The sequence below is a fragment of the Trametes versicolor genome (genome assembly GCF_000271585.1).
Source record: "Trametes versicolor FP-101664 SS1 unplaced genomic scaffold TRAVEscaffold_11, whole genome shotgun sequence".
NCBI classification, from domain to species: domain Eukaryota; kingdom Fungi; phylum Basidiomycota; class Agaricomycetes; order Polyporales; family Polyporaceae; genus Trametes; species Trametes versicolor.
The window spans coordinates 929,380-956,298 of NW_007360331.1; the positions used below are offsets into that span (position 1 = coordinate 929,380).

The 26,919-nt window shown below is 55.1% G+C and overlaps 12 protein-coding genes across 12 annotated transcripts; 9 read left to right on the forward strand and 3 right to left on the reverse strand.

The window, feature by feature from the left end:
• Positions 1–889: 889 nt before the first annotated feature.
• Positions 890–2,118, forward strand: TRAVEDRAFT_31264 (uncharacterized protein). Its single transcript, XM_008044434.1, has 4 exons — positions 890–1,433; positions 1,494–1,608; positions 1,668–1,821; positions 1,876–2,118. The coding sequence occupies exons 1-2, from the start codon at positions 1,358–1,360 to the stop codon at positions 1,583–1,585; spliced, it is 168 nt and encodes a 55-aa protein (XP_008042625.1). The 5' UTR covers positions 890–1,357; the 3' UTR covers positions 1,586–1,608; positions 1,668–1,821; positions 1,876–2,118.
• A 767-nt stretch (positions 2,119–2,885) lies between these two features.
• Positions 2,886–4,425, forward strand: TRAVEDRAFT_173401 (uncharacterized protein; the record flags this gene model as incomplete). Its single annotated transcript, XM_008044836.1, has 6 exons — positions 2,886–3,131; positions 3,188–3,457; positions 3,508–3,545; positions 3,597–3,909; positions 3,958–4,214; positions 4,270–4,425. 5 exons carry the CDS (start codon positions 2,886–2,888, stop codon positions 4,201–4,203), a joined length of 1,113 nt encoding a protein of 370 aa, XP_008043027.1. The 3' UTR covers positions 4,204–4,214; positions 4,270–4,425.
• Positions 4,426–5,415: 990 nt separating this feature from the next.
• TRAVEDRAFT_132456 (HET-domain-containing protein) lies at positions 5,416–6,501 on the forward strand (the record flags this gene model as incomplete). Its single annotated transcript, XM_008044837.1, has 1 exon — positions 5,416–6,501. A coding segment is annotated over one exon (1,086 nt), but the record flags the coding sequence as incomplete, so codon positions are not given.
• A 1,563-nt stretch (positions 6,502–8,064) lies between these two features.
• TRAVEDRAFT_173405 (uncharacterized protein) lies at positions 8,065–9,528 on the reverse strand (the record flags this gene model as incomplete). Its single annotated transcript, XM_008044838.1, has 6 exons — positions 8,065–8,135; positions 8,186–8,443; positions 8,491–8,803; positions 8,853–8,890; positions 8,945–9,220; positions 9,274–9,528. The coding sequence occupies 5 exons, from the start codon at positions 9,526–9,528 to the stop codon at positions 8,201–8,203; spliced, it is 1,125 nt and encodes a 374-aa protein (XP_008043029.1). The 3' UTR covers positions 8,065–8,135; positions 8,186–8,200.
• An 858-nt stretch (positions 9,529–10,386) lies between these two features.
• On the forward strand, positions 10,387–11,447 carry TRAVEDRAFT_51830 (uncharacterized protein; the record flags this gene model as incomplete). The annotated part of the gene is made up of 4 exons (XM_008044559.1): positions 10,387–10,415; positions 10,473–10,617; positions 10,670–10,748; positions 10,801–11,447. 4 exons carry the CDS (start codon positions 10,387–10,389, stop codon positions 11,445–11,447), a joined length of 900 nt encoding a protein of 299 aa, XP_008042750.1.
• Positions 11,448–12,427: 980 nt separating this feature from the next.
• On the reverse strand, positions 12,428–13,884 carry TRAVEDRAFT_74372 (uncharacterized protein; the record flags this gene model as incomplete). Its single annotated transcript, XM_008044839.1, has 4 exons — positions 13,381–13,884; positions 13,177–13,321; positions 13,034–13,121; positions 12,428–12,975 (listed from the first exon to the last, which is right to left on the reverse strand). Exons 1-4 carry the CDS (start codon positions 13,602–13,604, stop codon positions 12,428–12,430), a joined length of 1,005 nt encoding a protein of 334 aa, XP_008043030.1. The 5' UTR covers positions 13,605–13,884.
• Positions 13,885–14,152: 268 nt separating this feature from the next.
• Positions 14,153–15,552, forward strand: TRAVEDRAFT_66712 (uncharacterized protein; the record flags this gene model as incomplete). The annotated part of the gene is made up of 5 exons (XM_008044840.1): positions 14,153–14,477; positions 14,529–14,798; positions 14,847–14,884; positions 14,943–15,255; positions 15,307–15,552. Exons 1-5 carry the CDS (start codon positions 14,232–14,234, stop codon positions 15,550–15,552), a joined length of 1,113 nt encoding a protein of 370 aa, XP_008043031.1. The 5' UTR covers positions 14,153–14,231.
• A 711-nt stretch (positions 15,553–16,263) lies between these two features.
• On the forward strand, positions 16,264–16,572 carry TRAVEDRAFT_51833 (uncharacterized protein; the record flags this gene model as incomplete). Its single annotated transcript, XM_008044560.1, has 2 exons — positions 16,264–16,382; positions 16,431–16,572. 2 exons carry the CDS (start codon positions 16,264–16,266, stop codon positions 16,570–16,572), a joined length of 261 nt encoding a protein of 86 aa, XP_008042751.1.
• Positions 16,573–17,757: 1,185 nt separating this feature from the next.
• Positions 17,758–19,013, forward strand: TRAVEDRAFT_51834 (uncharacterized protein; the record flags this gene model as incomplete). Its single annotated transcript, XM_008044561.1, has 5 exons — positions 17,758–17,934; positions 17,991–18,257; positions 18,306–18,343; positions 18,394–18,706; positions 18,771–19,013. 5 exons carry the CDS (start codon positions 17,758–17,760, stop codon positions 19,011–19,013), a joined length of 1,038 nt encoding a protein of 345 aa, XP_008042752.1.
• A 616-nt stretch (positions 19,014–19,629) lies between these two features.
• Positions 19,630–20,923, forward strand: TRAVEDRAFT_51835 (uncharacterized protein; the record flags this gene model as incomplete). The annotated part of the gene is made up of 5 exons (XM_008044562.1): positions 19,630–19,839; positions 19,896–20,162; positions 20,219–20,256; positions 20,311–20,623; positions 20,681–20,923. The coding sequence occupies 5 exons, from the start codon at positions 19,630–19,632 to the stop codon at positions 20,921–20,923; spliced, it is 1,071 nt and encodes a 356-aa protein (XP_008042753.1).
• An 848-nt stretch (positions 20,924–21,771) lies between these two features.
• TRAVEDRAFT_51836 (uncharacterized protein) lies at positions 21,772–22,939 on the reverse strand (the record flags this gene model as incomplete). Its single annotated transcript, XM_008044563.1, has 5 exons — positions 21,772–22,328; positions 22,396–22,465; positions 22,524–22,668; positions 22,725–22,765; positions 22,838–22,939. The coding sequence occupies 5 exons, from the start codon at positions 22,937–22,939 to the stop codon at positions 21,772–21,774; spliced, it is 915 nt and encodes a 304-aa protein (XP_008042754.1).
• Positions 22,940–23,764: 825 nt separating this feature from the next.
• Positions 23,765–25,100, forward strand: TRAVEDRAFT_132053 (uncharacterized protein; the record flags this gene model as incomplete). Its single annotated transcript, XM_008044841.1, has 5 exons — positions 23,765–24,010; positions 24,073–24,339; positions 24,392–24,429; positions 24,481–24,793; positions 24,858–25,100. The coding sequence occupies 5 exons, from the start codon at positions 23,765–23,767 to the stop codon at positions 25,098–25,100; spliced, it is 1,107 nt and encodes a 368-aa protein (XP_008043032.1).
• Between the last annotated feature and the right edge of the window lie 1,819 nt (positions 25,101–26,919).

Consider the following 26,919-nt stretch of genomic DNA (forward strand, 5'->3'; position numbering starts at 1 on the left):
GAGAACGCCCTTTCTTGAGGTGATGTTCTTTCGGCACCAGAACCACACCTCACGAGGGCGTATGAAAATGCAAACCACTGCCCCTAGAAAATCGTCTACGCCACGGAACAGCACACGGAGGTACGGGAGATGGGGTTCTGCGAGTGCATAGCCGTCACGGTAGAGCGATAGCATCTCGGCGGAGACTGCTTGAGCGGACAGAAGTACGGGGTCAAATGCGTTACGCGCCCCGGATGGTGCGTGGTTGAAGGGGGCTTGATTTTGAAGTTGCGCGTGGGGGCCGACGTTGACGCGAGGTGGTGGGTGCATGACGGGGAACGCAAAGACCAGAGCAGGGAGGACACAGACAGTGTCGGAGATGTCAGGAGAAGAGCGTTTGAGGTAGAAGGAAACCTCTGCCGCCTAAGATACTCCCGTCGCGCCTCGCCGGCTGAAGAGGAGCGGTCGTACACATCACTGGCGTGGGGGACATCAGTACTGAAGCTTGACGGATGGAGAAAAACAAGAGCAAGCTACCGTATCTAAGGGTCCGATGGATACGTTGTATATTTTCCGAAGATAACAACGCCGGATATGAGAACTAGACATGGCGAGTGGTGGCGGTTGAGTACAAGAAGGTTCGCGGGCGCCTCCCAGTTTAGGAACAACGCAAAAGCCGCTCGGCGGGGCACGAGTCGTCGGCCACTCTAGGAATTTCGATATTATTTCGATGCTGGTAGCGAGGATTGAAGTACACACATTGCCTATCTTCAACTGGAGATCGTCAAATGTAGGAGAGGATACAGAAACTCCGTCGTATATGCACCCACTCCCCCGTTGAGTAGGTGGGCGCGGGATGAGCTCGCCAGTGGCTCGCGACGGTGCCCATGATTTTCTTCGTTTGGGTGGCCAAAGTTATTTGAAGAGACGCCACTACAACATTCCTTCAACCTCCGCGATGGACTCTGAGTCCGACGACACGTCCATCTCCTGGTTTTGTTCCTGGCTCCGACATAGCCTCGCGACTTGCTCATCCCCGAGAAGCCCTACCTCACACAAAACCACAGTCCACGCCAAATGAACACCCCCGCACAGCCAGAGAAGCAACTCTCGGCCGACCACCAACACCAAGCCAGGGACAGTGACCCCGTTGCGCCGCGCCATCCATAGAGTGAACCATAGATGGTCGTAGCCCCTGCGTGCGCACGGACCGATGACACAGATCATTACGAGTAGCTGGCCAAGGGTGTGGAGTACGATGTTGAGCGCGAGGATAACGTAGAAACGTAGTGCTTGCCGGAACGCGAAGGCGACCAGGGCGACGAATGTGATGGGGATCCAGAGGAGGAGGCTGCTCAGCCAGGTGAGTGCATAGATCATGTCGCTGATGTCTAGACCGCTCTTGAGAAGTGCGAGGTATTTACGTGCGGCTATCGTCTCAGGCGTCGGACGTTCTACATAAGGGAGAGTTAAAAATCACATTGAAAGGCGAAACCTAGAAGAGGAGCACATACCGATAACGCCCAACGTCAAGTCCGGCCCCAACGAGACTCTCCATGCCAGCTCGGAGAGCTTTTCATCTGGTTCTCGCCCAATCCGTATCTGATTGCTAGGTCCGGCTAGCATAACCTGACGGAGAATAATTGAGTATATCAGTCGAAGCGTGCTGAAGCAAATGAGGCACGTACATAGCAATTCTCCATGTTCCATATCCTTTTCAGCGGCAGCAGGTCGAGGCTGCCGTCGGCTTCGACTGGTAAGTCTACCCAACAGTCCCCCAGTCCCGCAGGCCACTTGAGCCATGCTGAGTCGGAACCAGAATACCTCTTCACCCGTACAAATCTGTCAGGATAGTGTTAGGCCGCACACGACAAGTCTGCACAGATATACTCTTACCCTTCGGGAGTTGGACCGGGGTGTGGTAGCTCGGGCTGCTTTCCACTCGCATGCTTTGCGGGACCCTTCGAACCGCACCAAAGGAGGAACACAAGGTTGTGCGCGACCCGTGCGCAGTACCCTGCGTCGAGCGCGACTTCGCGTCCCGTGTGAGCCAGTATTTGAAAGATGCGTTTTCTTGAAACGACGTTGTCCCGGCACCATGACAAGACCCCACAGGGATCTATCATGAAGGCATATGCCAGGAGCCCCAGAAACTCGTCCATGCCCTCCTTAAGCTCATAGAAGTACAGCAGGTGAGGTTCCGCGAGCGCATAGCTGCCATGGTAAAGCGTTCGCGTATTGGCGCAGGCGGCTTGAATCGGCGGCCACACGCAATCAATGGCAACCTGGGTTGGCGTTCGTCCGTCGAATGTGTCGGACCCTATGTAGAACCCTCGTGGAGCGGCGGAGAAGCGTGTAGCACTGCCAGACGGATGATGCATAGGAGTAGGTCGTCGAGTCGGATGGTGTGGGCGAGCTCAAGAGAGGAAACAAATGAAGAAACAGATCACCGCATGGCAAGAGTGTGTTGTCCGAAACGCCCCGCTCAAGAGGATGAGCGCATTGTATACGTCGTTGGTATATAAGAAAGGCGGGAAGCTCGTTAGACTAGACTCGAAGATCAGCGAAGCGCTAAATAACAAAGTAATTGTGACCAAGCATTCGATAGGCAGTAAGGGTCTCCCATGGAAACATTGTATCCCGTAAAGAGAAAACAACGTAGTGTGGAGGAGGGCCGGTGCGGGTGGTGGTTGAGGACAAGGACAGACAAGGACTGCCGTGTTGAACGACCCGACTCGGAGTTGGCCGGAGCGACTCCCCGGACAGCCGCCCGTGAGTGCAGTTCGCAGCACCGTCCTCTTTTGAGTCTCTCTACCATGATGCAGTGGTGGTAGGATTTTCAGCAACTGTATAAGCTACATTGCACCGTCTCTCCTCAATCCCTGCTCATAAACTGCTCGCTCTCGATGGCAGATGGCAGGAAACCCCCCTCTTACGTCTATCTGTCTCCCGAAGCTTCGCAAGCGCAGGTAGAGCTCACTAACGACGGTGTCTATAATCTTCTCCCTTCAGAAGAGCTATGGAGAGATCGCCAGAGACGCTTAAAAGAGCGCGGCTACGATTTGAGGGCGCGATATCATCCAAATTGGAAGCCCTCGTGGATTGGAACCAATCTCGACCCAGAATATTGCGAGGACGCCGTCATGGCCAGCGTCGGTACACAGTCTTGTTCACATCACCAGCTTTGTGCTAATTCTAATCTGTCTAGAACTTCAACGTCATGGACGCGAGGCGCCGTGCGGATGGCCTACTTGTTGCTATAAAGAGCGTCACGAAAAATAGTCAAGAGGTGCAGATTTCAAGGTTTCTCTCCTCGCTACAGCCTCCGGAGAACCACTGCGTACCGGTCTATGACGTCCTCGACGACCCATTGAATCCCTCCCACTCGCTGATGGTTATGCAATACCTGAGGCCATTTGACGACCCAGACTTCATCATGTTCGGCGAAGTGGTGGACTTCGTGACCCAAATGCTCGAGGTGAGCGCCGTGGGTTGGTATGCCAAGCACACTATATTGACGGACTTCAGGGACTGGCCTTCCTACACAGCCAATGTGTTGCGCACCGGTAGCGTATGTCCTTACAAACGCTATATGAAATGCTGACATTCAGGCACAGCGATATAGCGGCTCTGAACGTGATGATGGACGGACGCGCGCTATTCCCTGGAGGACACCATCCGGCCTCGATAGAATCATCCCCGGACCTCTATGAAGATCTGGTTCCTCTTCTTCGAATCGACAACCCGGTGAGGTACTTCTACGTCGACTTCGGCCTGTCCGTTCGCTTCCAGCCTGGAGCGTCCACCCACGTCGTCGGGAATGTCGGGCGCGACGCCGAAGTTCCCGAGCTCTCCTCGACCGTCCCGTACGATGCGTATAAAGCGGACATATACGCTCTCGGAAACCTCTTCGATAAGGAGCTTGCTCAGGTAAGGGTCCGTGTCGTCGCCCGCCCGCGCGTTCTCATACGTATGTAGAAATACCACGGCCTCGACTTCCTCAGGCCTTTGATAGACTCCATGAAACAACGCCGACCCCAGTCGCGACCGGCCACAGGCGAACTCGTGGAGCGGTACCGAAACATGCGCGGAGCGTTGAACCCCTCCGGCTTTCGTTGGCGGCTTGGATCGAAGACTGCCCCCGTCTATGAGAGGCTGTTCAACGACACCGTTGCCGTCGCCAAAGACAGCCTTAGCCAGCTGCGACGCTTTGTACGTCCATAGTATTACAACTCGTAGGTGCAGCCATGATCTCTAGTTCAGACGACTGCTCATACTGATAGCTATCAGCCTTCTGTCGCTCCGGGTCTCCATATCGCCTACTGCTCATGCACCCGGTATTAAGGCAGCTCGCGTGCGGTCTCTATTCCCACCATTATGCATTCCCGCTATCGTGCTATCTCCCTACGTACTTGCTCGGATTATGCGTTATATGAATGTTGTACCACCAGCTAACTTTGCAAGGCTGATCAGGAGAGCGAACGCGCAAGTTGGGCAGAACTTTTGCGAGTACACCGATTTGTCTTTGCAGAACAGTGCAAGAATACGAAAGTGTCGGCATCAAGCTGGGTACTGGAGCCAGTGAATATTGTTCACACCGGAAGATGGCACCTAACCCAGGCCGAATCCAGATAGACGTTGCATGCATGGTACCACGAGGCTGCAAAGCCATGCACACGGTGTGCTCACATATATCGTCTGCCTAGGGGAGACAAACGTGGACGAAGCCTGTGAGTCGCCTAAGTATGATGTATCGACTCGGACGAACACCACCTCACTCAATTCCTCATGTGGCATTGTTTACCTCTCTCAACTCGCTCTTCTCGGAAAGCTAGTAAACGACGCGCTGCTTGCGACAAGTGTGCCAACGGGCCGCTTGCGTCGCAGTCATGGAGACGGCTCATGGACGGAGAGAAGCTCCTGTACCGTATCGCGCCGGCCGCAATGGAGGCTGGAAGGGGCGCTGGATGTACGCTCTGTACCTTACTTCAAGACTACGTCCGTCACGGCGGCGGCGGCAGCGGCTTCTCAGACTCGCCCGAACTCGAGTTTGCGCTGGGGATTGATAGAGAGGAGGAGGAGGGATACAACTTCGGGCCTTCTCCGAAGAACACTCCGCGGCTGCGCATCACAGTGGACAGACCATCGCTGGTGATGGATTACTGTCTCTATGCGTCCCCAGGTATGTACCCGGCCCTCCTCCTTTGGTTTTTCTCCTGATGAAATTCTGTAGACAATCCCGCTGCCGGCGACGTTATCACCAGACCTCCTCTATTTCGGATCGACTCCGCAGAAGCGTACCGGCACAGCTTGGCGCGGTTGGACGAGTGCATTGCAAGCCACAACAAATGTCCTAAACCAGGCCCGACCCGTCTTCCGACCCGAGTCATCGACTGCATGAATCCGTCCAAACCGCGTCTACTCATAACCAAGGACATGTCGGCGCCTTACCTCGCGCTCAGCTACGTTTGGGGCTCGGATGCATACCACATCACGCTCAAGTCCAACGTTGACAAGTATCTGATCAGGATCAAGCCCTCCGTTATACCGAAGACCATTCGGGATGCTATCACCGTCACTCACAAACTAGGGATGCGTTACCTCTGGGTAGACGCCTTCTGCATCATCCAGGACTCCGTCGAGGACAAGAACAACGAGCTTGTCCGGATGGGCCAAATATATCATGACGCATACCTCACTATCGTCGCCGCCAGCTCGGCACATGGAAACGCCGGCATTCTCCAGGACCGTCCTGTACCAGCACACTACGCCACGCACCCCGTTTTGCCCTACCACTGCCGTGACGGTCGCGTTGGGACGGTATCTGTCTTCACAGACGGGGTCCCTGGTAGTGGAAATGCACTGCCAAAAGAGCCGGTGGATTCCCGCGCATGGTGTTTCCAAGAACGCCTGCTATCTCCACGCAAGCTCGTCTACGCGACATACGCCCTCGAGTACCACTGCCAGACGACCTCGGCCCCCGTCAACAACTCGATCAGGTGGGGTGGCCCCGTGAAGCTGAACAAGCTGCTGTTCGGCATTTCGGACGACGAGATTCGCAGCAAGGTCGCGGATTGGAGTGAGGAAGATTGGGGCGAGCTCCAGGTCGAGTGGATGTTCGTCGTCATGAACTACACCAGCCGAGCCCTCACTCTGAAGACAGACAAGCTCATCGCATTCGCGGGCGTCGCGGAACAATTCAGCCGTGTCTGGCATGCGAGCGCGGGGAGATACGTTGCAGGGCTCTGGGAGAAGCACCTTTCGCGCGACCTCTTGTGGTACCGCGAGCCGTTGCATGAAGATTGGCGGGATGGCCCGCTCCGTCCGCGACCCCAGGTTTACCTCGCGCCCTCGTGGTCTTGGGCGTCCGTTGAAGGCCGCTTCCACGTGCAGCCGCCCGTGATCTGTGACGACGACGACGATGTGGTGGTCTGCGATGTGCTCAAATGCGATGTGACGCTGATGGACGAGCGGCAGCTGTACGGGAGGGTCACTGCTGGAGAGCTGGAGATACGGGCGATCATGGTTCCCATGCCTTCCGTCCTCTGGGACGATACCTCCGAGCGGGGGTACACGTTCGTCGTACCCACAGACGAGCTTCGTGCAAAGGTTGTGGCCGCACCTCCTCAGCACGGGGTAGTAGTCGGGAATTTCCGGGCCACAAGACGGGGAGAAGATTCGGCACCCGCACAGATCACAGTGCGTCAGGAGCACATGGAGAGCGATCTGCTAGCAGTCGTCCAATTTACCAAACTTGAGGAATCGCTGCTGACGTCTGCACCGGGGCATGCCGTCCTCGCTTTCGACGGCCCCGAAGGTGGGGCCCCAGGACGAGCGTGGTTCGTGTTGATCTACCAGGAGAATACGGAAGGGTCTCTCTGCACGGAGGGCCTGATAGTGGTGGAGGAAGGGCGCGATGCCTACAAACGCATCGGGTACTGGTTGTATCAGACGGACAAGAAAGGTAGCGATGCGGCGAGGTTGACCATACCGTGGCTGCGTCTGGGCGTAGAGAAACGTACAGTTACGCTGGTTTGAATTTTGTGGGTGTATGTTGTCCAATATCATATCCGTAAGCCAGAACGAGGGGTGGAAAACAGCGTCGAAAATTATGCGGACTCGAAGCATCGCTACCTAACGCAGCGGTATGGGCGTTGAGTTTCAACCACGTTCGATTCTGAAGTTCGGAGTGGGCCTTACCGCGTGCATCGCGCGACAGTCCTTGATGGACCGTTGTGGCAAATCAGGAGGCAACCTTGAAGACAGCTCGATACACCGGCCCACGCGACGAAGATCATTGCGATACCTTTGGGATAGACGATGTGCATGTCAGACATGGGACCGCCGAGCAGGCAAGACGGGCGACTATTTGGCTAGTACACGACGAGACTGCATCGTCGCGTATCAGCCAAAACACCCTCTCCACGCAGCCCGTGCGCGCGGCTGCATGCAAGTCATCGCCGGACCGCGAGATGTACGCCTCATCGCCGCACGGATACAGCGAACAGCAAGGCCGTGCGTTTCCCACCTCCCCTCGGGCTAGAACGCCGCAGCCGCGCCGACTCCGCCCTGCAGGAACCGCTGCCGTCTGCCGCATTCCGGGAGCACACGGTCTAAAGGCAAAGGGCTCGTGCGCGGTGGCAATAGAAGAAAACCGCGGGCAATTGAGGCTTCTCTTGATCATCGATGCACCCACCAGAAGCTCGAGGCTGTCCTCGCCGTGTCGACCTTATCGCTGGATATTCACGATATTGCGCCGCGCGGGCGCGTCATGGGGGCGGAACGTGGAGGGAAGGTGACGTCTGAGTTCTGGAACCTGAATCTTGGGATCTGACCATGAAGCAGGGCTGGATGGCGGTATACGGGGGCGTCCGCATCGGCGGAGAGCCAGCTGAGCCGCAGGGCGTTGGGGTTCAATCGGTGACGGGCCTTGTAAGCGTCGAGCAGCCCTCCTGAAGGGAGGTGAATGTTTTACACACATCTGCGAGAGGTCAGCGGCGTGTATACCGAGCGCGGAGAAGAGTGCCCACCTATACTGCGAATGTCCTGCAAGCGGATGCGAATATTATATGACATGGTATACAGGGAACGTCCACCAGGCTGAGACAAGTCTAGAAAGCGCATGCGACGACAGCAGGATATACAACAAAGATAGACTACGATACAATCAACGTATGCACGAAAGTAGGCCTAATGAACTACTTACGGAACCGACGAGACGCTACGTGACGAACTTCTTGATGTGGTAGATGCTCTCCCAGGCGACGGCAACAGTGTCGTTGAGTACACGCTCGAGCGGAGGCTCGGACTTGGGAGAAAGGCGCCAGCGGAAGGTAGACTTGGCAAGACCTTGACGGATGCCCTCCCACTGTTGGAGCGCTTGCTCCGCAGTTGGTCGATCGGTCGGCGAACGTTGAGTCATGCGCGCAATCAATGGAAGGAGAAACTCCATGCCCTTGTATTTCTGCCGGACGTTAGCGTGGCAAGGATGGGTGAAGAGAAATCTGGCACCTGCTCAAACTCCTTGGAATAGAGGTTGCCCAAGGCGAATATATCGACCTTGAAGGTGTCGTACGGAACGCTGTTGGACAACTCTGGGACCTCCCTGTCTCGTCCGACGACTCCGACGGCTAAGGGAGAAGTGCCCGCAGGAAATCGGAGTGACAGTCCGAAGTCAATGTAAGAGTACCGAATGGAACGTCCTGCTCGAGGAAGAGGAGAGACTCGGTATAAAGCGTCGGGAGTGTATCCGAGGCGCACCGGGTGGTGCCCGTCTGGGTAGAGCGCCTTGGCATCCATCATGATGTTGGGGATGCAGATGTCCCTGCGACATAACTGAGGCCTGGATGGAAGCATAGAGGAAGACAACTCACCGATGCGCTACCCGGTACCTGTGCATGAACGCCAAGCCCTGGATTCCAATGAGATTGCAGGGAAGAGATGCAATCAACGTTTGACAACTTACCTCCATCGTCTGACCGACGAAGTCAACTACATCTCCCAAGGTGCTCCAGTCGGGGTCGTTGCATGGTCTCAGGTATGGCATGACCATGAATGCTGAATGCGAATCGAATGGATCAGGTAGAATTTGGTGAACTGTAACACAGTGATTCATGGGGTCCTCGATGGACGCGAAGAACTGGGAGATTTGCAGCTCCTGTTTATCCTCGTCTATGAGAAACGACTTGATTGCGACGAGCTCGCTGTTGGAAACACGCGTCGCATCAATGACTTGGTATTCCTGGGCGTCTGGTGGTCAGAGGCCGCTCGCGTACACAGCGGTGAGTAGCGTACAAGGAGCATGATGGAGTCCTCACAGTAAGTAGGATCCAAATTTGTGTCTATCCATGACGGCCTCCACTTGGGAACATAGCGAGGTCTAAGGATATAGCCAGATTTATGAAGGTAACGCTGACGCCGTTGCCAGTAGAGCTCTGTTGGGAGCAAGTCGTAGCCCCCTTCGTGTGTTGAGCGTGCGTAGTGTGCGGCAGCCTGGTCCGTCAAAACAGCGTAGTTAGGAAGCCGCTTTGGTCTGGACGGTGTAGACATAGGCTATGAGCAAGTGCGGGGAGATGAGTGGATCTTCGGAACAGCCTCGCCCATGCTGCAGCCGGAGATGCGGCGGGCAAAACTCGTGCACCGCGACCCTGGAGAGGAGAAAACTCTTGCGGCGTCTCCCTTTTCTGGCAGACACGTTATTGGCGCCCATCGGATTCACCTTTCTCGTTATGTTACGGGCAAAACGCAAGATAATCCCTGCGTGTGAATCGGGATTTATGTCTTTGCCCGCCGTAAGAAAGGAGGAACGCGCAGACAATGTGTTCGCCGCATTTAGTAAGTAGGTTCGACCACTCGGGCCGCAACGAGAGGCGCCAGAAACCTGCGTTTCTTTCCTTCCGCCCAACCTGTGCAGCGTGAGATGGGCTACGCCTTGCTTCCTCAGACCCTCAGACCTATGTGTTCGTGCGTGGAAGCCCACCGAATGTCAGCAGGTGCCCCGTATCGGCGCACGCAGCATCCACGTTCCTAGGATAGGGCACACTTCTGCTGGGACGGGCGTAGCCCATAAGAGGGCCTCTTGAAACAGCCCCTCACTATCCCATTCCCGCCACCCTGTCTTCGCAGCTTCCGCCCAGCCAGGCAATCTGCCTTGGGAAGCCGAAACCCACAGCTGTCTCTCGGCATTACCGCCGTCGAGCCCCGCGACATGTCTGACCCTCAGGGCCTTAGTGTTTGGGGGGGGTGTCGCTGCCGCCATCGGGACCGCGGCGTTGATCCCTCTTCTCGTTGCCTGGTTCATAAATCGTCTTCCGTCTCAGAGGTTTCCCGCTCTCCTAGATCTTTTGGAAAAGACCCAAAACCTTTTTAATGAAGGTATTCGTGACGGCCTCTTACCAAACGAGAATGATGTCTATCAGTGTCATCTCAGCATCTGGGTGTTGGTCTTCACTGTGCTATCCGATGACTCGATCTCACCGTTGCCCATTCTCTAGCCTCAAGATTCGCATTGACGATGTGTGCGCGTTGATAAACGACGATAGATCCTGGCCGCAAGATATTCGCAACTGGTACAACGGCCTCTCCGGCAAGATCTATGACTTGAGCGATCAGCTCGGCACTACGCGCGCCCGGCTTTCCGTGAGTTTATAGCTTTTACAATACTACCCAATTCCTCACGCCTTCGTCTCAGAGGATCCAGTCTGGCGAGCGCAAGCGTCTTGCGTCTCTGGGTTACGTGTTCGAGCGTGCACCTATCCCTGCTTCACGAGGTGCGCGGTGTCACCTAAGAGATTTTTTTGCCTCCTAACTCCTGGCGTTCAGAACGCTACGTGCCATGGGGCTCACTACCGCCACCGCCACCCAGCCCGTCTGTCGCGCCAGATATGCAACATCCGCCTGCCTCCAATGCCCCATCCGCCTCTTCTACCACTCAAGTCTCCTCTACTCCGACTGCCACACCTTGTTTCGGCCCCCCCTTTGTACCAGCACTGGCTGACCCTGCTGCCATCGCCCCACCTAGTCGTCCCACCGGCTCTCCTTTCCAGCCCGTCGACTCGACGCGCCACAACGATACACTCGTCGGAAACCCCGCTTTGTCGCCTACGCACTATATCATCTCCGACGCCGATTTCAAGTCATTGCTTTCCGTCCGCCTGATCTCTCCTCAATCCCGGAGTGGCGGCCGGCGTCAGTGCGCGAGTCGTCGGACGGTCCTCCTGCAGTTCGGCAGGAAGTTGCTCGGTCCTCACACTCCATCCGGCCGCCGCACAGAGGTCATCGTACCGACAGAGAAACTCGTGAGCTCCCGTACAGAGGCGATCGCAGGTGCGATGCGCCACTCTGCTGGGGCATACTCGCACGGCCGTACAGGCACAACCTATTCTTCGGAGGACGTCGATATAGAGGCCCAGACACGTACGCTGGATTGCGCGTCTGACTCGGACAGCAGCGAATGGTCCGACGTGTGAGGACACACGCCGCTGATACCATTCACGACGCTCGCCGCCACAGCTCTAGCGCTCTGGCTAGAGCTGCGTGCGAGCTTTCTCCTGCTCCCATGCCCTCCATTCCGCTTTGCTGATACATTTTCGCCATCATTCACGCTTTCGCTATGTTCCAGTTCCGGTTTTTCTCGCTCTTGCCCCCGTTGTGACGCTTTCGTCTCCGCTATGCACTCCCCTTCTCCATCCGTCCCGCTTTCGAATCTTACTCGCTCTCGCGCGGCGCCGTGCGCAGACCGTGTCTCCGCGGCTGCCACACCATGTACCATCTCTCTAGCTATGAAATTACGTACGCTGTGCGTTCCGGTTATGTTTAGGTTATCGACCTGGTCTGAGCGCACCTGTCGCCCCGCGACGGCGTACGCGCGCCTAGGAATATTATTATGATATTCATCGGTCTCGCTCACGAGTGCGAAGGTGCCAAATTGACACACTCAGGAAATGCCACCCAGCTGGGGCGTTGTACTTGCTACCATCCGAGCGGGTACACACGCATTGACTCGCTTCAGGCTTCCCGAGCGCTGCCGACGTTATCGCGTACGTAGATGCGGTGCTGTGGGTACAGTGTGGTCGGCGCGGATCCACCACATGTGGCCGCGAAGCGTCGCCGCCAGGCGAGGAGACCGTGGCAATGGCGCAGTGCGCTCTATGATAACCTGCAAAACACTCATCCGGTGCAGGACAAAGGCGGGAGGTGAGTTTTGGTGATGAATATCGTCGGTAGCGCACTTTAGTGGTACATCGATGAGCGATAGGTACATACATAGCGATACAGGCGAGACTGATGCCGTACGACGACGGGCGCGTAAAGTAAAGCATGAGGGCGAGAGGGAAGAATACGAGTAGCATACGATTGAGACGGATAGACAGATAGCGAAGGCAGCGGGGACAGGCATAGCGACGAGCGGAGAAAGAGCAGCATAGCAGTGTATCAAAATGGAGCCGGGCTATAACATCACTCGTACCTTTCGAGACCCGATATCCTCCCAGTCTGCCGCGTCATCGTCATCTTGCAATGGCTCGATGGACGACCACTCCGACATCGTGATGAAGGAGACATCGTCGTGGCGAGGTGTGGCGTACTTCCGGCGGTAGTGGCGTACAAATTGCGCAAATGCACGGGTGCGGGAGCACGGGCTGCTCCGGCTCTTCCTCGAACGAGACGACGGGACGAGGGAAGATTGGGTCCGCGAAGGAGGAGGGGCCTCCTGAGCGGTCTCCTCGGGCGCGATCTCGGCGGATTGCACCGCCTCGTCGTGCAGGACTGACTGGAGCATGGGGAAAGACGGGGCCGGAGGCGCGAGTGACGGAGTCGAAGAGTAGGCCCCGGTATCGGGAAGTGGTGGCGCACACTCGCCGTGAAGGGATGTGCACTCCGAGTCATTGCCTCCCCGCATTGAGCTTCGGCGCCAAAGTAGCGAAACCATGAGGTGTAGCGTCGACAGTACAAGTCGCCATACTTTGGTGTACAGCCTGGCAGAGCGAGGATCTTCGCCTAGGATCACGATTACGTATGAGTACCAGCAGAACACGTCGTGTAGAACGAGTATCACCTTGGGCCGCAGCGTTACCCCCTCCGGCAGCGATACGACGTGCCACTTCGGCTCTCTCTCGTTCTTCCCGTTCACGTGTGCTGGTCGTCTGTGGAAAGATTAGTTTACTGGGATGTTTGAAGCACGGAACTCGAGCAACATACCGCGATGGTGGCGCGCAATTCCATAGCGTCGTCCTCAATATTTGTGATGGTGGTGGTCAAGCCTTTGAGCATGTTTGTCAAGTCTCCAGTGCAGTCTCTCGCCGAGTGCGCTCGTGCACGAACATCCCTAGCACGGTTGCGAAGACTATAGGGATCACCGATGAGCGAAATTGTAATATATTAGTGCGTCCCAGTACTACTCACCCGATGAGCTGCTGTCTAAACGACCGAATATGATGCTCGCGTAGGAGCCCCTCCTCAACCGTCTCCTCTAGCGAGGCTTGGACGGACGCTAATGTGAGGAAGAGACTGTCAATCTTTCTCGATGGCAGGTGTATCATCACCAAAGTGACTGCGATAGGGATGGAGGTTATAACCCCCACGACACCAGCAAAAGTCTCCCATCGGGTGTATGCGGCACTGGACATGATGTATGTGGCGGCGGCTGCTCCAGAGATGCGGAGGGATTCGTGCCCGCGTCGTATAGGGAGGGCGGGGAGATAAGTGGGAACGGCGTTCGTCGTCTTGCGGGTGGCGTCCTACTTGTCCGAATCGTGCAGTCCTCGTGTGCCGCATGCCCATCGATGCACCGCCAGCTTTCCCGCGAAAAGAGGCGTGCCCAAATAAAAGCTCCGGGTTCTGTCGCTTAGCCTAGTCGGTGAGATCATGGGCGCATACGGCGTGTTTGCGCACACGCGTACGCCTGAGAAAACACTGCCGTACTACGTGAGAGTGAGAGTTGGGTCTCTACGTGTACCCCCATCCCGTACGTCCTTTGGCACAGGATGATATCGAAGGAGCTCGAGGTATGTCGCTGCAACTATATGAGGCGTGGCGAGAAAGCCAGAGTGAGCGAGACGCACGTCGGCGGACCCCTGGGGCGCCTATATATACAGCTACCACGTGGCTATTGCCTTATGCGGAGTGGGATCTCGTTCCTCCTCTCGATCAGAATCTCAGTTCCGGCTTTGTGCACCACGCCCAATTGGGTAGACTAGAACTGAGCCATACAACTTGCTGCCTCCTTTGCATATTCTCGCTCGACCTCCTGCTGCATGGCCGAACAAAAAAAACTGCCCAGCTACGTCTATCTACCTCCGGAGGCTGCTCGTCGCCAAGCCGAGAACATCCGCAACGGCACACACAAGCTCATCTCCTCTGAAGTTCGATGGAGGGACCGGTACCTTTTTTTGCAGGGCCATGGCTATCAGTTAAGACAGAGATATCGCCCTGGATGGGAGCCTTCGTGGATGGGAACCAACCTAGACCCAGAGTTCTGCGAAGATTTCGTTGTCCTTATTGTGGGTTGTTGGCATTGGTGCATAACGTGGCTTACTAACGAGCGCACTTAGAATCCCGACGTAATTGACGCGACACGCATCTCTGACGGATCTTGCGTTGCTATCAAGACTATAAGGCGCACGTCCCACGAGTTCCCGATCTCACAGTTTCTGTCGACCTTACAACATCCAGCAAATCATTGCGTGCCGGTCTACGACGCCCTCGAGGACCCTTTGGACCCAAGCATGTCACTGATGGTCATGCAGTACCTTCGACCGTGGAACAATCCCGAATTCTCTGTGCTCGGCGATGTTACAGACTTCGTGACGCAATTGCTCGAGGTGAGGACATCTTTTCTCGATGTCCATTGGTCGTTTTCACAATCTTAGGGCTTGGAATTCCTCCATAATAACCGAGTTGCGCATCGGTAAACGCTAGGCGTAATGTTTGCCTATCTATGAGAGGATACTCATCGTCTGGTGTAGTGACGTCGCATCGCTCAACATTATGATGGACGGAAGAGCGTTATACCCTCGGGGACACCATCCGATCAGGAAGAACCGTTCCCTCGATACCATAGAGGCCCTTACGCCTCTACAGCGCATTGACCATCCCGTCAGATATTTCTATGTCGACTTCGGGCTCTCAGTACGCTTTCCGCCTGGATCGCCAACGCTGGTCGTGGGCGACGTCGGTCGGGATGCAGAGGTTCCGGAATTATCATCAACTGTCCCCTACGATCCATTCAAGGCGGATATATTCGCCCTAGGGAACCTCTTCGACAAGGAGTTTGAGCAGGTACGACGCGCAAGTGCGCTGTGTGAACGCATCGCTGACGCATATGTGTAGCGGTACCACAGTCTCGAGTTTCTCCGGCCTCTCATCGACTCTATGAAGCAGAGGCGACCAGAGCTGCGGTTGTCAGCGAGCGAACTCGTACAGATGTTCGCGGGGACACGAAAGACGCTCAATCCGAACGGCTTCCGCTGGCGTCTGGGCCCGAAATCCGAGCCAGCCTATGAGAGACTTTTCAACGATGGCGTCGCGGTCGCGAAGGAGAGTCTCAGTCAGCTTCGCCGATACGTACGGTCGTAGAGCGATCTCATGTGAGCATTATTCATGCGCTTGTGTAAACGTCTACACTGATGCATGAGATAGATTGTATACCTAGTCATCGTCTATGTCACCTCGCTATCGCGCTTTGCATGCTAGTTCTCCCGCTTGAAGAATTGGGACAGTTGACTCGCTTCATCCCCGACATCTCAAGCACAACGTCATCTGAGGCTCAGGCTGAGCCAGCGTTACTCGCTCAAGCGCGGGCCCATATAGGCGTCGGATACGGTCGCACTCCCTGCTAAGATCACTGGTCAATGCCGATAGCAGCGTCCCTGCTTCGAGTTGACTGTGGCAAACCATTCAAAACGCCTTGACTACGTCTACCTGCCGCCGAATTTTGAGCAACTGTACGCCGAGCAAACACGAGATTTCCATCATCCGTAGTAGGAGCATCGTGGCTCTGAACATCCATCCGGTCCGATTTTTGTGAAGGTTCTGGCTAGTCGCCTGTAAGGCACATGGATTCATTTGTCCCGCACGTCAACGAACTGACGCTATATCTTCAGCGGGCACTCAGTACAAAGGACGCATCTTGAATAGGATGGGGCATGCGTCGACCAAGTACGTGAGGAAGACGTGCCAATAAAATTCCACCTCCGAGCTCTTCATCGCCTCCGACTGCGGCCCCGACGATCAACATATACCAGCAATTACCTAGTCCCTTCTCGACCCCCGGATGTTGAATACGCTATGCTTGTTCCTCCAAGCATCAAGCCATACAACGAGCCCGAGTCGCAGACCGTAGGCGATCACGGTGTAGGCGTCTTGTCCCAAAGAGACTTCATCTACCGGCACAACATCGCGCACAGGTAAGAAACGCCGTTACCCCTTCGAAGCGATGACTGATACGCATCTAGGGCTATAGCGCTGCCCAACATCATGAAGGGCGTCTGGTTGATACTCCCCGACGATTACCACCCGTGCGGAGCCGTGCGGATGCATCGCTCCCCAGCCGGCGTCTACGACGTTGTTGCTGTGTCACTTCCTCGAATCGACTAGCTGGGGAAATATTACTGCATCGAATTCAGCCTGCCTACGTGCCCCTCTCCCGGAGCAGCTACCACCGTGATTGACAGGATCGAGAGAGACGTGGATATCTCAGAGCTTCCCATCAAACTCCCGTAAGATATGTCCGACGCACAGGTCCTGCAGGTACGTCTTCCTCCGCGATCCTGATGCGTAGCTAACGCGCGGTCTCTAGTATACGCTCAGCATCACTCATTTGATACAGCATCTAGTTGAATGCATGAAGCGACATGAGCCTGGTTTTCGCCTATCCGTCGATGAACTTCTCAAAACTGTCCTGCTTTCGAAACCGACCTCGAGCTCTCGCGGCCTCGAGCGTTGTCCACGGCGTCGCGAGTGTCAATTCACGTTACTGGCCCTCTAGCTAGGCTAAGGTGGCTACATACGCTGTGCGCCCCTTCCTTGTCGCCTTGCGACGGCGTACCGAAGCTCTCCAGGAGCCTCGGGCCGGGAAGAACGCTTGCGCCGACCGAGAGACGGACATTTCACGCGCTGTCATACGAAAATCAACGCGGAAGAGTACGTGTTCCAATTCTAGACATTCGGGTTGTCCTCACTGCGAATAGATGTCGAGTGAGCTAGGGTTTTGCGGGGTCGGCAGGTACGTTGTTGCGGCTCGGACTTGGAGGAAATTTACTTTTTTTGAAGATGTTGAAGGTGCTGCCAGTGGTGCGCCGCTGCGATAACAGTGACCCTGGGAACTTGCTTTGAGAACTTGCCTGTGGGTGCCGTGCCTTTCTAGTTCAGTTCTTGCTTCCGAGAGGTGGTATATAGTGGCAGAGGACGGAGTCAGACTCGAGTGTATGGCGAGACTCGGGCGGAGCAGTGGAAGCCTTAGAGTAAGTCAAACTTGAAGGAGGTCACGGCTGAAGCTGACGGGCACGGCGTGCCGGCGCTAGCAGAGCCAATGGCGTTTGCTGCCGTAATTCCACGGTTCTTTTTGGAAAGTATTTCCAAGATCGCGCATCCAAGACTCTCACCTCACTTCGACCAGTCAACAAGACAGAATAGGCTACGGCAACACTAGGTAGCACTTCGTATTGCTGATCCCTGTGGTAGTCCACCAACTGATAATCTTCGTAGATGCCAGTGAACAATCGGCACAAACTTCCCAGCGATGCTTTTTTGTCGCCCGAGGCAACGCAGAGACAGGTTGAGATGACCCGACAAGGCACTTACGCTATCTCACCTGTCGAAAAAATCTGGAAGTTAAAACAGCCGTACCTCGTTCAAAGAGGGTACTCGCTTCGGCCGCGGTACTCGCCTGATTGGCAACCCTCGTGGACAGGCACGAACATCGATCCGTTCTATTGCGAAGACTCGATTAGGTCGATGGTAAGCTTACCTCTTGTTCTTGATAAGAAGTGGGCTGACGAACAAAGTATGAACAGAAGTTGAACGTTATCGATGCGAAAACCTCTGATGGGAGGCTCATAGCAATCAAGCGCCTCCAGGATAAAGGCCAAGAGATCGAAATCGCGCAATTCCTGACTTCGCTCGAGCACCCGCATAAACACTGCGTACCCGTTGAGGATGTCTTCCCAGACGCTAGTGAACCGAGTTGGACGTTCATGGTCATGCCATACCTGAGGAAATTTGATGATCCAGAGTTCGAGCTGATCGGCGAAGTCATCGAGTTCGCCCGCCAGATGCTGGAGGTGCGTTTTACGACTACCTGTGCTAAACAGTACTCTCAAACATGACAGGGTCTCGAATTCCTCCATTCCCACCGTATTGCTCATAGGTACTTCTTCCCATAAGTCAAAATCAAACGCGCCGCTGATCCGGACATAGAGACATAGGCGCACTGAACGTCATGATGGATGGCCGGCCACTCTATCCCCAAGGACACCATCCAGTCCGCACGGATAGCTCCGTAGACGCCATCGACCAGCTGAAACCTCTACGACGTATAGATCACCCGATCAAGTATTTCTACATCGACTTCGGCCTGTCGGCACGATTTCCTCCAGGTGCCTCTTCATTGGTATTGGGAGATGTAGGTCGCGACGCCGAGGTCCCGGAGCTGTCCTGGGATGTACCATACGATGCGTACAAGGCCGACATACACGCTCTCGGAAACCTCTTCTTTAAAGAGTTCCAGTTGGTCAGTATCACTCCTAATCTGCTCGTTCGCCGCTCCGCGTGTGCCTAACTGGATATGAATGCAGAAATACCACGACACAGACTTTCTCAAGCCCCTCGTCTACTGCATGAAACAACGACAGCCCGATCTCAGGCCGCCGGCAAGCGAACTCGTGACCATGTTCCAACAACTATGCAAGCTCGAGAACCCCTCCAAGTCGCGCTGGCGTCTCAGCCCGAGGACCGAGTCCGCTCCCGAACGTATGGTCAACGACACAATCGCCGCCGCACGAGATGGGTTGAGCAACCTTAGGCGGTTTGTTGGCTGATTGTAATTCACCGCGTGTCTTTACACTTCATTGTTTTGGCGTCTTATCATCGCGTTGGAGATAGGTTTCTATATTCCACGCATCCATATACCGTCGCCAACCATCTATCGTCCCCGCTATCTTGCTCTGGTACCCACACTCTTCCCGGAAACATTATTCATACTACGCTGTATCATCCGTCTCTCAATCTAGGAGGATTCCCGCTATACGTTTCTACATGCGATGCACCCTTGTGCGAACTTGCCTGTGTGCTCTCTGCGGCGCACTCAGCTGGTGCTCAGCATGGTACACGAGGGAACATCGTGACTGATGTGCATTTTGGAGGCGCAGAAGCTCGTAACGATAGAGCTGCTCGCCGTCTGCATGATCGGAGTAGCACGTGCGCAGTGCGTACGCACTGCTGCGGCGCTTAAACGGTAAGCGTTCCCACTGGCGAGCCTGAAATCGCAACGGTGACAGATCGTTCGAGCACTGGAATTAGCGACCATGCAACTTTGCTACAACCGCACAGGTAGGTTCGTTGTGCTTTCGTTCAAATATTCTGCCTTATCCCAAGCTCTCTACGCCCTCTGTACAGATGCTGGGTCAGAGCGGCCAATTACCAAGTGGTGCTTTCATGACCCCAGAGGTCGCCGAGAAAGAGGAAGAGTTAACCCGGAAGGGTACCTACAATCTTACACCCTTCGAGACTCTGTGGCAGGCTCGGCAGGCTCATCTTCTTCAGCGCGGATACTTGCTACGTCCACGCTATTCAAAGGACTGGAAACCGTCATGGGTTGGTACAAACATCCAGCCATACTACTGCGAAGACTCCATCGTGTCGCGGGTAAGAGACGAGTTGCCCTCTCAACGTGATTGCACATACACCTCACGCTTGCATAGAAACTGTATGTCATGGACGCAAAGTCCTCGGATGAAACCCCCGTTGCAATCAAGATCGTCCAGAATAAAAGCCAGGAAGCGCAAATCGCCCAGTTCCTGTCCTCTATCGAACATCCAGAAAATCACTGCGTGTCCATCCTGGAAGTATTCCCGGACCCTATTGATCCTTCTTGGTCTCTCATGATCATGCCCTATTTGAGACCATTCAATGATCCCGAGTTCGAACTGGTCGGCGAAGTTGTTGAATTTGTTAGTCAAATGCTAGAGGTGCGTGCGTGCGATAACCGTGTCCCCCGTCGAGCTGGATAGCTCATACGCTTCAGGGCCTCGCCTTTCTTCATTCAAACTCTGTAGCTCATCGGTAATGTTGACTGGCCTTGTCCTATACGTACCTGTGGCTCACATTCGAAACCAGGGACATAGCCGCGGTGAATACTATGATGGACGGCAAACCATTATACCCCCAGGGTCACCATCCTGTTCGAAGGAACCGCTCGCCAGACCTTCTCGAGAAGCTTACACCACTTCGTCGTATCGACCACGACGTCAAATATTTTTATGTCGACTTCGGCCTCTCGGTAAGATTCCCGCCAGGGGCGTCTTCGCAGGTCCTGGGGAATGTGGGTCGCGACGCCGAAGTGCCAGAGCTATCGTGGACCGTTCCATACGACGCTTACAAGGCTGACGTCTACGCGCTGGGGAATCTATTTTACAAGGAGTTTCAGCTGGTGAGCTCCCTCGTATGGACGCCGATCATGTTTGTGGCTAAACCTAACGACTCGCAGAAATACCATCACACGGACTTCCTAAAACCCCTAGTGGATTGCATGAAGCAAAAGCAGCCAGAACTCAGGCCCCCTGCGTTCGAGCTCATCAACATGTTCCGGCAACTCCGCAAGCTCGAAAACCCCTCCAAGGGTCGCTGGCGCCTGAGCCCGAGGTCCGAGTCAGCTCCCGAACGCATGATCAACGACACGATCGCCGCTGCGCGAGACGGGTTGAGCAACCTCAAACGATTCGTTGGGTGAGAGTATGCCCCACTGTACGTCACTTCCTTTCGTCGACCGTCTCATTTCTTGACGGCTTACGTAGATAACCACATAATAGAGCCGTACCAGCATGCATCATCTCTCGTCTACCTCGCGCCTATCTATCCACTCCGCTGTCTTGCTATCGTGCTCTCTGCTTCGCTTTATCCACTACGTCTCAATCTACGAAGATCGTCAGTGCCCGTCAGGCAGTCGTGGCAAGTTCTCGGACCCTTCAACTGCTCGTGATTCAATGGGCCAGGCGTCGCTCAGACGAGTTCGCCGACTTCAAAGTGAGCCGCTTCACAATCTCGGCGACGGCCCAGTCTACTCACGAGTCACCGTCCTCGCACAGTGGCATCCCAGACGCGCCCTACTGCGGCGGCGCGATGGTGACTATGCGCTGGCGTTCCACGCGAACGCCATACCTGCAGCACCAGATGCTCGCGACGCGTCATATGCACGGTCTGCGCGATGCCAGAGGGTCGTGGAAGATGTGCAATGGTATGGAGCCTGCACGTGAGGCAGTGACTCTCATTCCGATCTTCGAAGGCTGGATTTCAAATCAACAACCACACCCCCGCCGCGCGGAGAGACAAACTGTGAGCAACGGTACTCGTGTTGTGTGTACGGAGTGGCGATATTTCATACAGGGAGTCCGAGTTGACAGCCAATATACAGCTTACGGAAGCGAACGAGCGAGGAGAGTAACATAGCGGGTACGAGAGTGTGCAGACAACTAGAAAGACATGCATGGGGAAGGAGACGACGCAGCGGACGTAGAACGACGCGTGAGGAGGCAGCATAGCGAAGGAAACGAAACAAGAGGTAGGGGTTACTGGTAGGGACTAGGCGTGATAGACTTCCAGCGGATGATCGGGGTCGTCTTCCCACTGGCCGCCTTCCTCTGGTTCATCAACGAGCTCGACGGTAGACGATCTGCCAAGCAGCTTGGTGGTGTCGGATTTTTGCGACTGCAGCGACCGTCTGCCGCGGGGTTGACGCACGAAATGAGCCCAAGCGCGGGTGCGGTGGGTGGGAATGCTGCGCTTCCGGCGCGGGGTAGGCAGAATGCTTGAGGCATCGGTGGATGACTCGCTGCTGCAGGAGTCTTGAGTGCCGTCGCGATGTGGCGGTGTAGGGGGAGGCGTGGCACACGCCGGCAAGGAGGGAGATGAGGCCGGCTGCAAAAACCCCGTGTGTACCTGCAAGCCGACGTACAGCTGACGCGAGACTGAGCAAGGCGATTCTGAGGTTTCCTCCGAGCCGTATGCGCTGGACGAGGAAGAAGCGGAGGGGGGCGTGTCTGGCGCCACACTAGCCGAGTCCGACGCCACATCAGGCCGGTCCCCTGCAGTCGTATCGCAAGAGGGCGTACGGCCTGGTGGCTCCGATGTAGGGCAGTCTGCGGTAGCTTCAAGGCACTGTCAGAGTGGTGTACGCGCTGCTTAGGATGGAAGTCAGGCGCTAACCATGGACGGTTTCAGCCCCGATGTTTTCCGCCATTCGTTCCAGCCGTTGACGTTCATCAAGACTGGTCGTCTATAGCGATTTTAGCCAGGTACGATACGCGATACGATATGGACGGGTTGGAACGTACAGATATGGCTACGCTAACTATCTTCACGTCTATGCACACGGAGTTGATCTGGCGAGTGAGACCTTTGAACATATTGGCGATGTCTTCGGAGCAGGATGGCGTGCTGGTGACTTTCAGCTGCACCTCAATGGTTCGCGCGTGCAACCTGGAGGCAGCGGTCAGTGTTGACGCCACCGGCACACCGAAAGCGGTGCCACTCACAGAGACAGTTGCGCCTTGAAGTCAGAGATGTTGGCCTCAGTCTACAGTCCTTGTTCGACGCAAGACACGAGGAGAGCATTCGTCTCCTGGAGAAGGGCCGACAAGACTTTCACCTTCTTCGATGGGAGTTGGTGGTAGATGTACGCCACAATGAAGGGGGCGCTGAGGCTCAGTACGCCTATCACGATATCCCAGACATTAAAGAAGTCAACCATAGCAAGAATTCGAAAAGTGGGGAAGCAACGGGCGTATGGATACTCAGCGACACGGCCGTGGCGGGTCAGACGGACGGGACAAAAGAACCTGGGGGCATCATCATGCTGGAGTTCGCGCTATTTGAGTTCCGGAATGTGCCAGGGGTAGAATGCACGGACTGCGCCTCGTGGAGGACGTGCATATCGATCGCGCCGAGGGTTATTGGCACCGAACCTCTGAGCGTCCTCGTGGTGGGAAAGTCGCTTGCCGACGCCGCCTTATAATATTGCGTGAAGGCAGTGTTTTCGGGGAGATGAGCCGTCAAGATCTGTCCACATGCTCAGTTTCCGTCTATCCACATATTTTTCAAGCGTACCAAGAATTCGTAGCGAACTGAAGGCATGCTCGACATGTCCTTCGGCCGCTGCTGATTGACTGGCGGAGTACACTGGAATTACTGGATAGATTGATGATGATGGCTGGCTCGTCTTTTGTGACAAATGTCGCGTGAGAAGATGGTGCTACCATAAGCAAGCTGCCTGAAGGCAAGCTCCCTGTGTAGTAGAGAGAAAAAGTATGCGAGTCGAAATGGTGGTAGGATACAGAGTATGCCAAGCGCAGGGCTCGACCCGCCGTTGAAACTGGAGGCGCTGAAGTAGTGCTTACGTGATTACGCGTCTCATTATGGCAAGTCGCATCCAAGATCGCAGCGCGAACTCAGCACTCCCTTGAACTTGGACCACCATCCGACAGACATCTGCTTCACCTGAAGCTTCAAAGGTAAGTCCTATGTTATGATACGTAAGAATCACACGTCAGAATCTGACTATGCTCTCAATTTGCAGATGCATAACCGAGGGAGACTTCCTAGTTACGCTTTCTTGTCCCCCGAGGCGACACAGAGGCTGGCGGACGTGACCGAGCAAGGCACATACGGTCTCTCACCGTTCGAGAAAATGTGGATGAGCCGAAGACCGCAGCTTTTAGAGCATGGATACGTCCTCCGGCCGCGATATGCGCAGGACTGGCGACCCTCATGGATCGGTACCAACATTGACCCGTTTTATTGCGAGGACTCAATAATGTCCATGGTAAGCCGTGCGCGTGTTGTTTAATAAAAAAGGCTAAGAGCGAACAACATGAGCCGTAACAGACTCTCAATATTATTGACGCCAGAGCTTCGGACGGGAATCTCGTCGCCATCAAGCGCTTGCAAAACACAGGCCAGGAGATAGAGATTGCGCAATTCTTCACCTCTATCAAGCATCCACACAACCACTGCGTACCCATCGTAGACGTCTTTCCGGACACGCTCGATCCAACATACACGTTCATGGTCATGCCTTTCTTGAGGCCTTTCGACAACCCCGAGTTTGAATTGGTCGGAGAGGTCATCGAGTTCGTTCGTCAAATGTTAGAGGTGCGTTCCATATTGACCAATCACGCCATACTGTGTTCTTCATGCGCCCTAGGGCCTCGCGTTTCTCCATTCACACTCCGTAGCTCACAGGTATACCTTTTTTACACATTGGTTTCACTTGTTTGCTCACTCGTGATCTAGGGATATAGCGGTGCCGAACGTCATGATGGACGGCCGACTACTTTACCCTCAAGGACACCACCCGGTCCGCATGGATAGTTCCATCGATGCCATAGACGAACTGAAACCTCTGCGGAGGATAGACGTTCAGATCAAGTACTTTTACGTCGACTTCGGCCTCTCCGTCAAGTTTCCACCAGGAGGCTCCTCACAAGTCGTAGGCAAGTTAGGTCGCGATGCATCAGTTCCCGAACTCTCCTGGACGACTCCATACGATGCATACAAGGCGGACGTGCACGCGCTCGGCACGGTCTTCCAGAAAGAGTTCCAACAGGTGAGCGCCAAGATCCTGCTACGTATTCCCATATGCGCATGCAACTCAATCGTTAGAACTACAGAAGTATCACGACATGGACTTCTTGGCACCACTTGTGGATTGTATGAAGCAACGCCAACCCGAGCTCCGGCCTTCTGCGGGCGAGCTTGTCAGCATGTTCCAACAACTGTGCAGGCTCGAGAACCCGTCTAAGACTCGCTGGCGCCTCAGCCCAAGGGCCGAGTCCGGTCCCGAACGCATGATCAACGACACGATTGCTGCAGCTCGAGACGGGCTCAGCAACCTCAAGCGGTTCGTTGGCTGAACGGCCTTCTCATCGTGAGTCCATTATCAGCTCCGCGTTTTCCATACCGTCTCATCCTTCAGACGGACTAGCCTGTTGTACATCGCATACCCAAAATCGTCGCCCACGCATCACTCCCGCTCTCTCGCTATCGCATCCCCGGCATCGCTTAGGAACCATCCTATGTACGCTGTATCGACTACGTCTCAATCTACGTGGACCATCAGTCCTTGCGTCTTCAAATCGCGCGTGAGACGCGACGCGGGCCAACTGGCTGTCAAAGCAAGACTTGCAAGAATCCTCGAGAAAGCCTGCGAGTAGGCGTGCTGGGCGCACAGACGGCGCTATTGGGTAAGCATATTCGTATCTCCCTGCAGATCAAGCCATCTCATGAGCTCACTTTATGCAGCAGGGGGCCAGTGTTTTTGCACGCACATCCCGACCCATTACTTGCTCTCAGGGTATGCTCGTCCCTGCCCTTCCACGTGAACAGGGTCAGGACTTCGGGGACGCATGCGGCGGATCCTCGACTGTGTCACAGATCACGGCGCATGCACTGCGGTGCATGCTGAGCTTAGGCAGCCATGACAAGACGTCTGCTTCGACTCGTACCGAAGCCAGGAAGCTGGAGGCGGGAGGCAGGATACAGCAGCACAGACCAATCCGCGCCGGCTAGGCCAGCGACATCATCACGTCCATGACAGCGAAAGCACAACTCCGACTTGGGATGGTTTGTGCGGCTGTACCGCGGTTTGAAGCGACGCCCCGCTACAGGACTGTGTTGAAGAAGGGCATTTCGTGACAACGTTGCAAAACAGGCGTATTCGGTGCGAGACTGCGGCGTAAGGCTACTTGGTTTGACGATACAGGTCACTCTTATGTATATCATCTCCAGGTTCCAACGGCATCAAGCTCACATCTATCAAATCATGGTTAGCGATCGACCAGAGCGTGATGAGGCGGTATATTTAGTGAGTGCATGAAGCAAATGTGCACAACCTCCTCAACCAGTGCGGGCGGGCCCGTCATATAGTCGATGGGCTTACGCCAGTAGCTACTTCAAGTTCGATCTCGACCATGACCGCTTGAAGTATCTTGATTCTTTCCTTAGCACCGGGGGTCTCGACCACGGTTCACGCAGGAAAAGTGTATATAGAGCCTACAGGTGAACCGTTCTTCGCGACATCCCCGGCAGTTGCCGTACGATGTACGGTGAGTAGGATGTGTCAGTAGGCGCTGAAGCAACTGTCTCCGAACGTCCATTCCGCGTCGACCACGGCGACTGCTTTCCTTTGCAGCTACGTTCCGTATAAACACCACTCACTCAGATGACCACGGCAACCGCTCAGAAGAAACGGCCTCACTGGGCTTACCTGTCTCCAGAGGCGGCGCGCCGATACGCAACACTCACACGAGACGGCCTCTATGAACTCCTACCTTATGAAATCGCGTGGAGGGACCGCTACGAATTTCTCGAAAAGCGGGGATATGTGCTGAGGCCTCGCTATCATGCGAAGTGCGAGCCTTCGTGGATGGGGACGAATCTCGTCCCCGATCTTTGCGAGGACTCGATTAGGCCAAGAGTAACGTCACTTTCCTTAGTCCTTTGACGCCACCGCCCACTGACTTGTGCCGTCTCGCTGCTCTGAGAAGATTTCATGTTATAGATGCGACACGATTATCGGACAATACCCGCGTGGCAATAAAACACATCGAGAAGGCTTGAAGAGAGCGCAGTATCTCGCAATATATCGCCTCCATCGCGGGTCCCGATGACCACTGCGTGTCCGCGATAGAAACCCTGGCCGATTCATTAGATGATCACATGGAATTGCTTGTA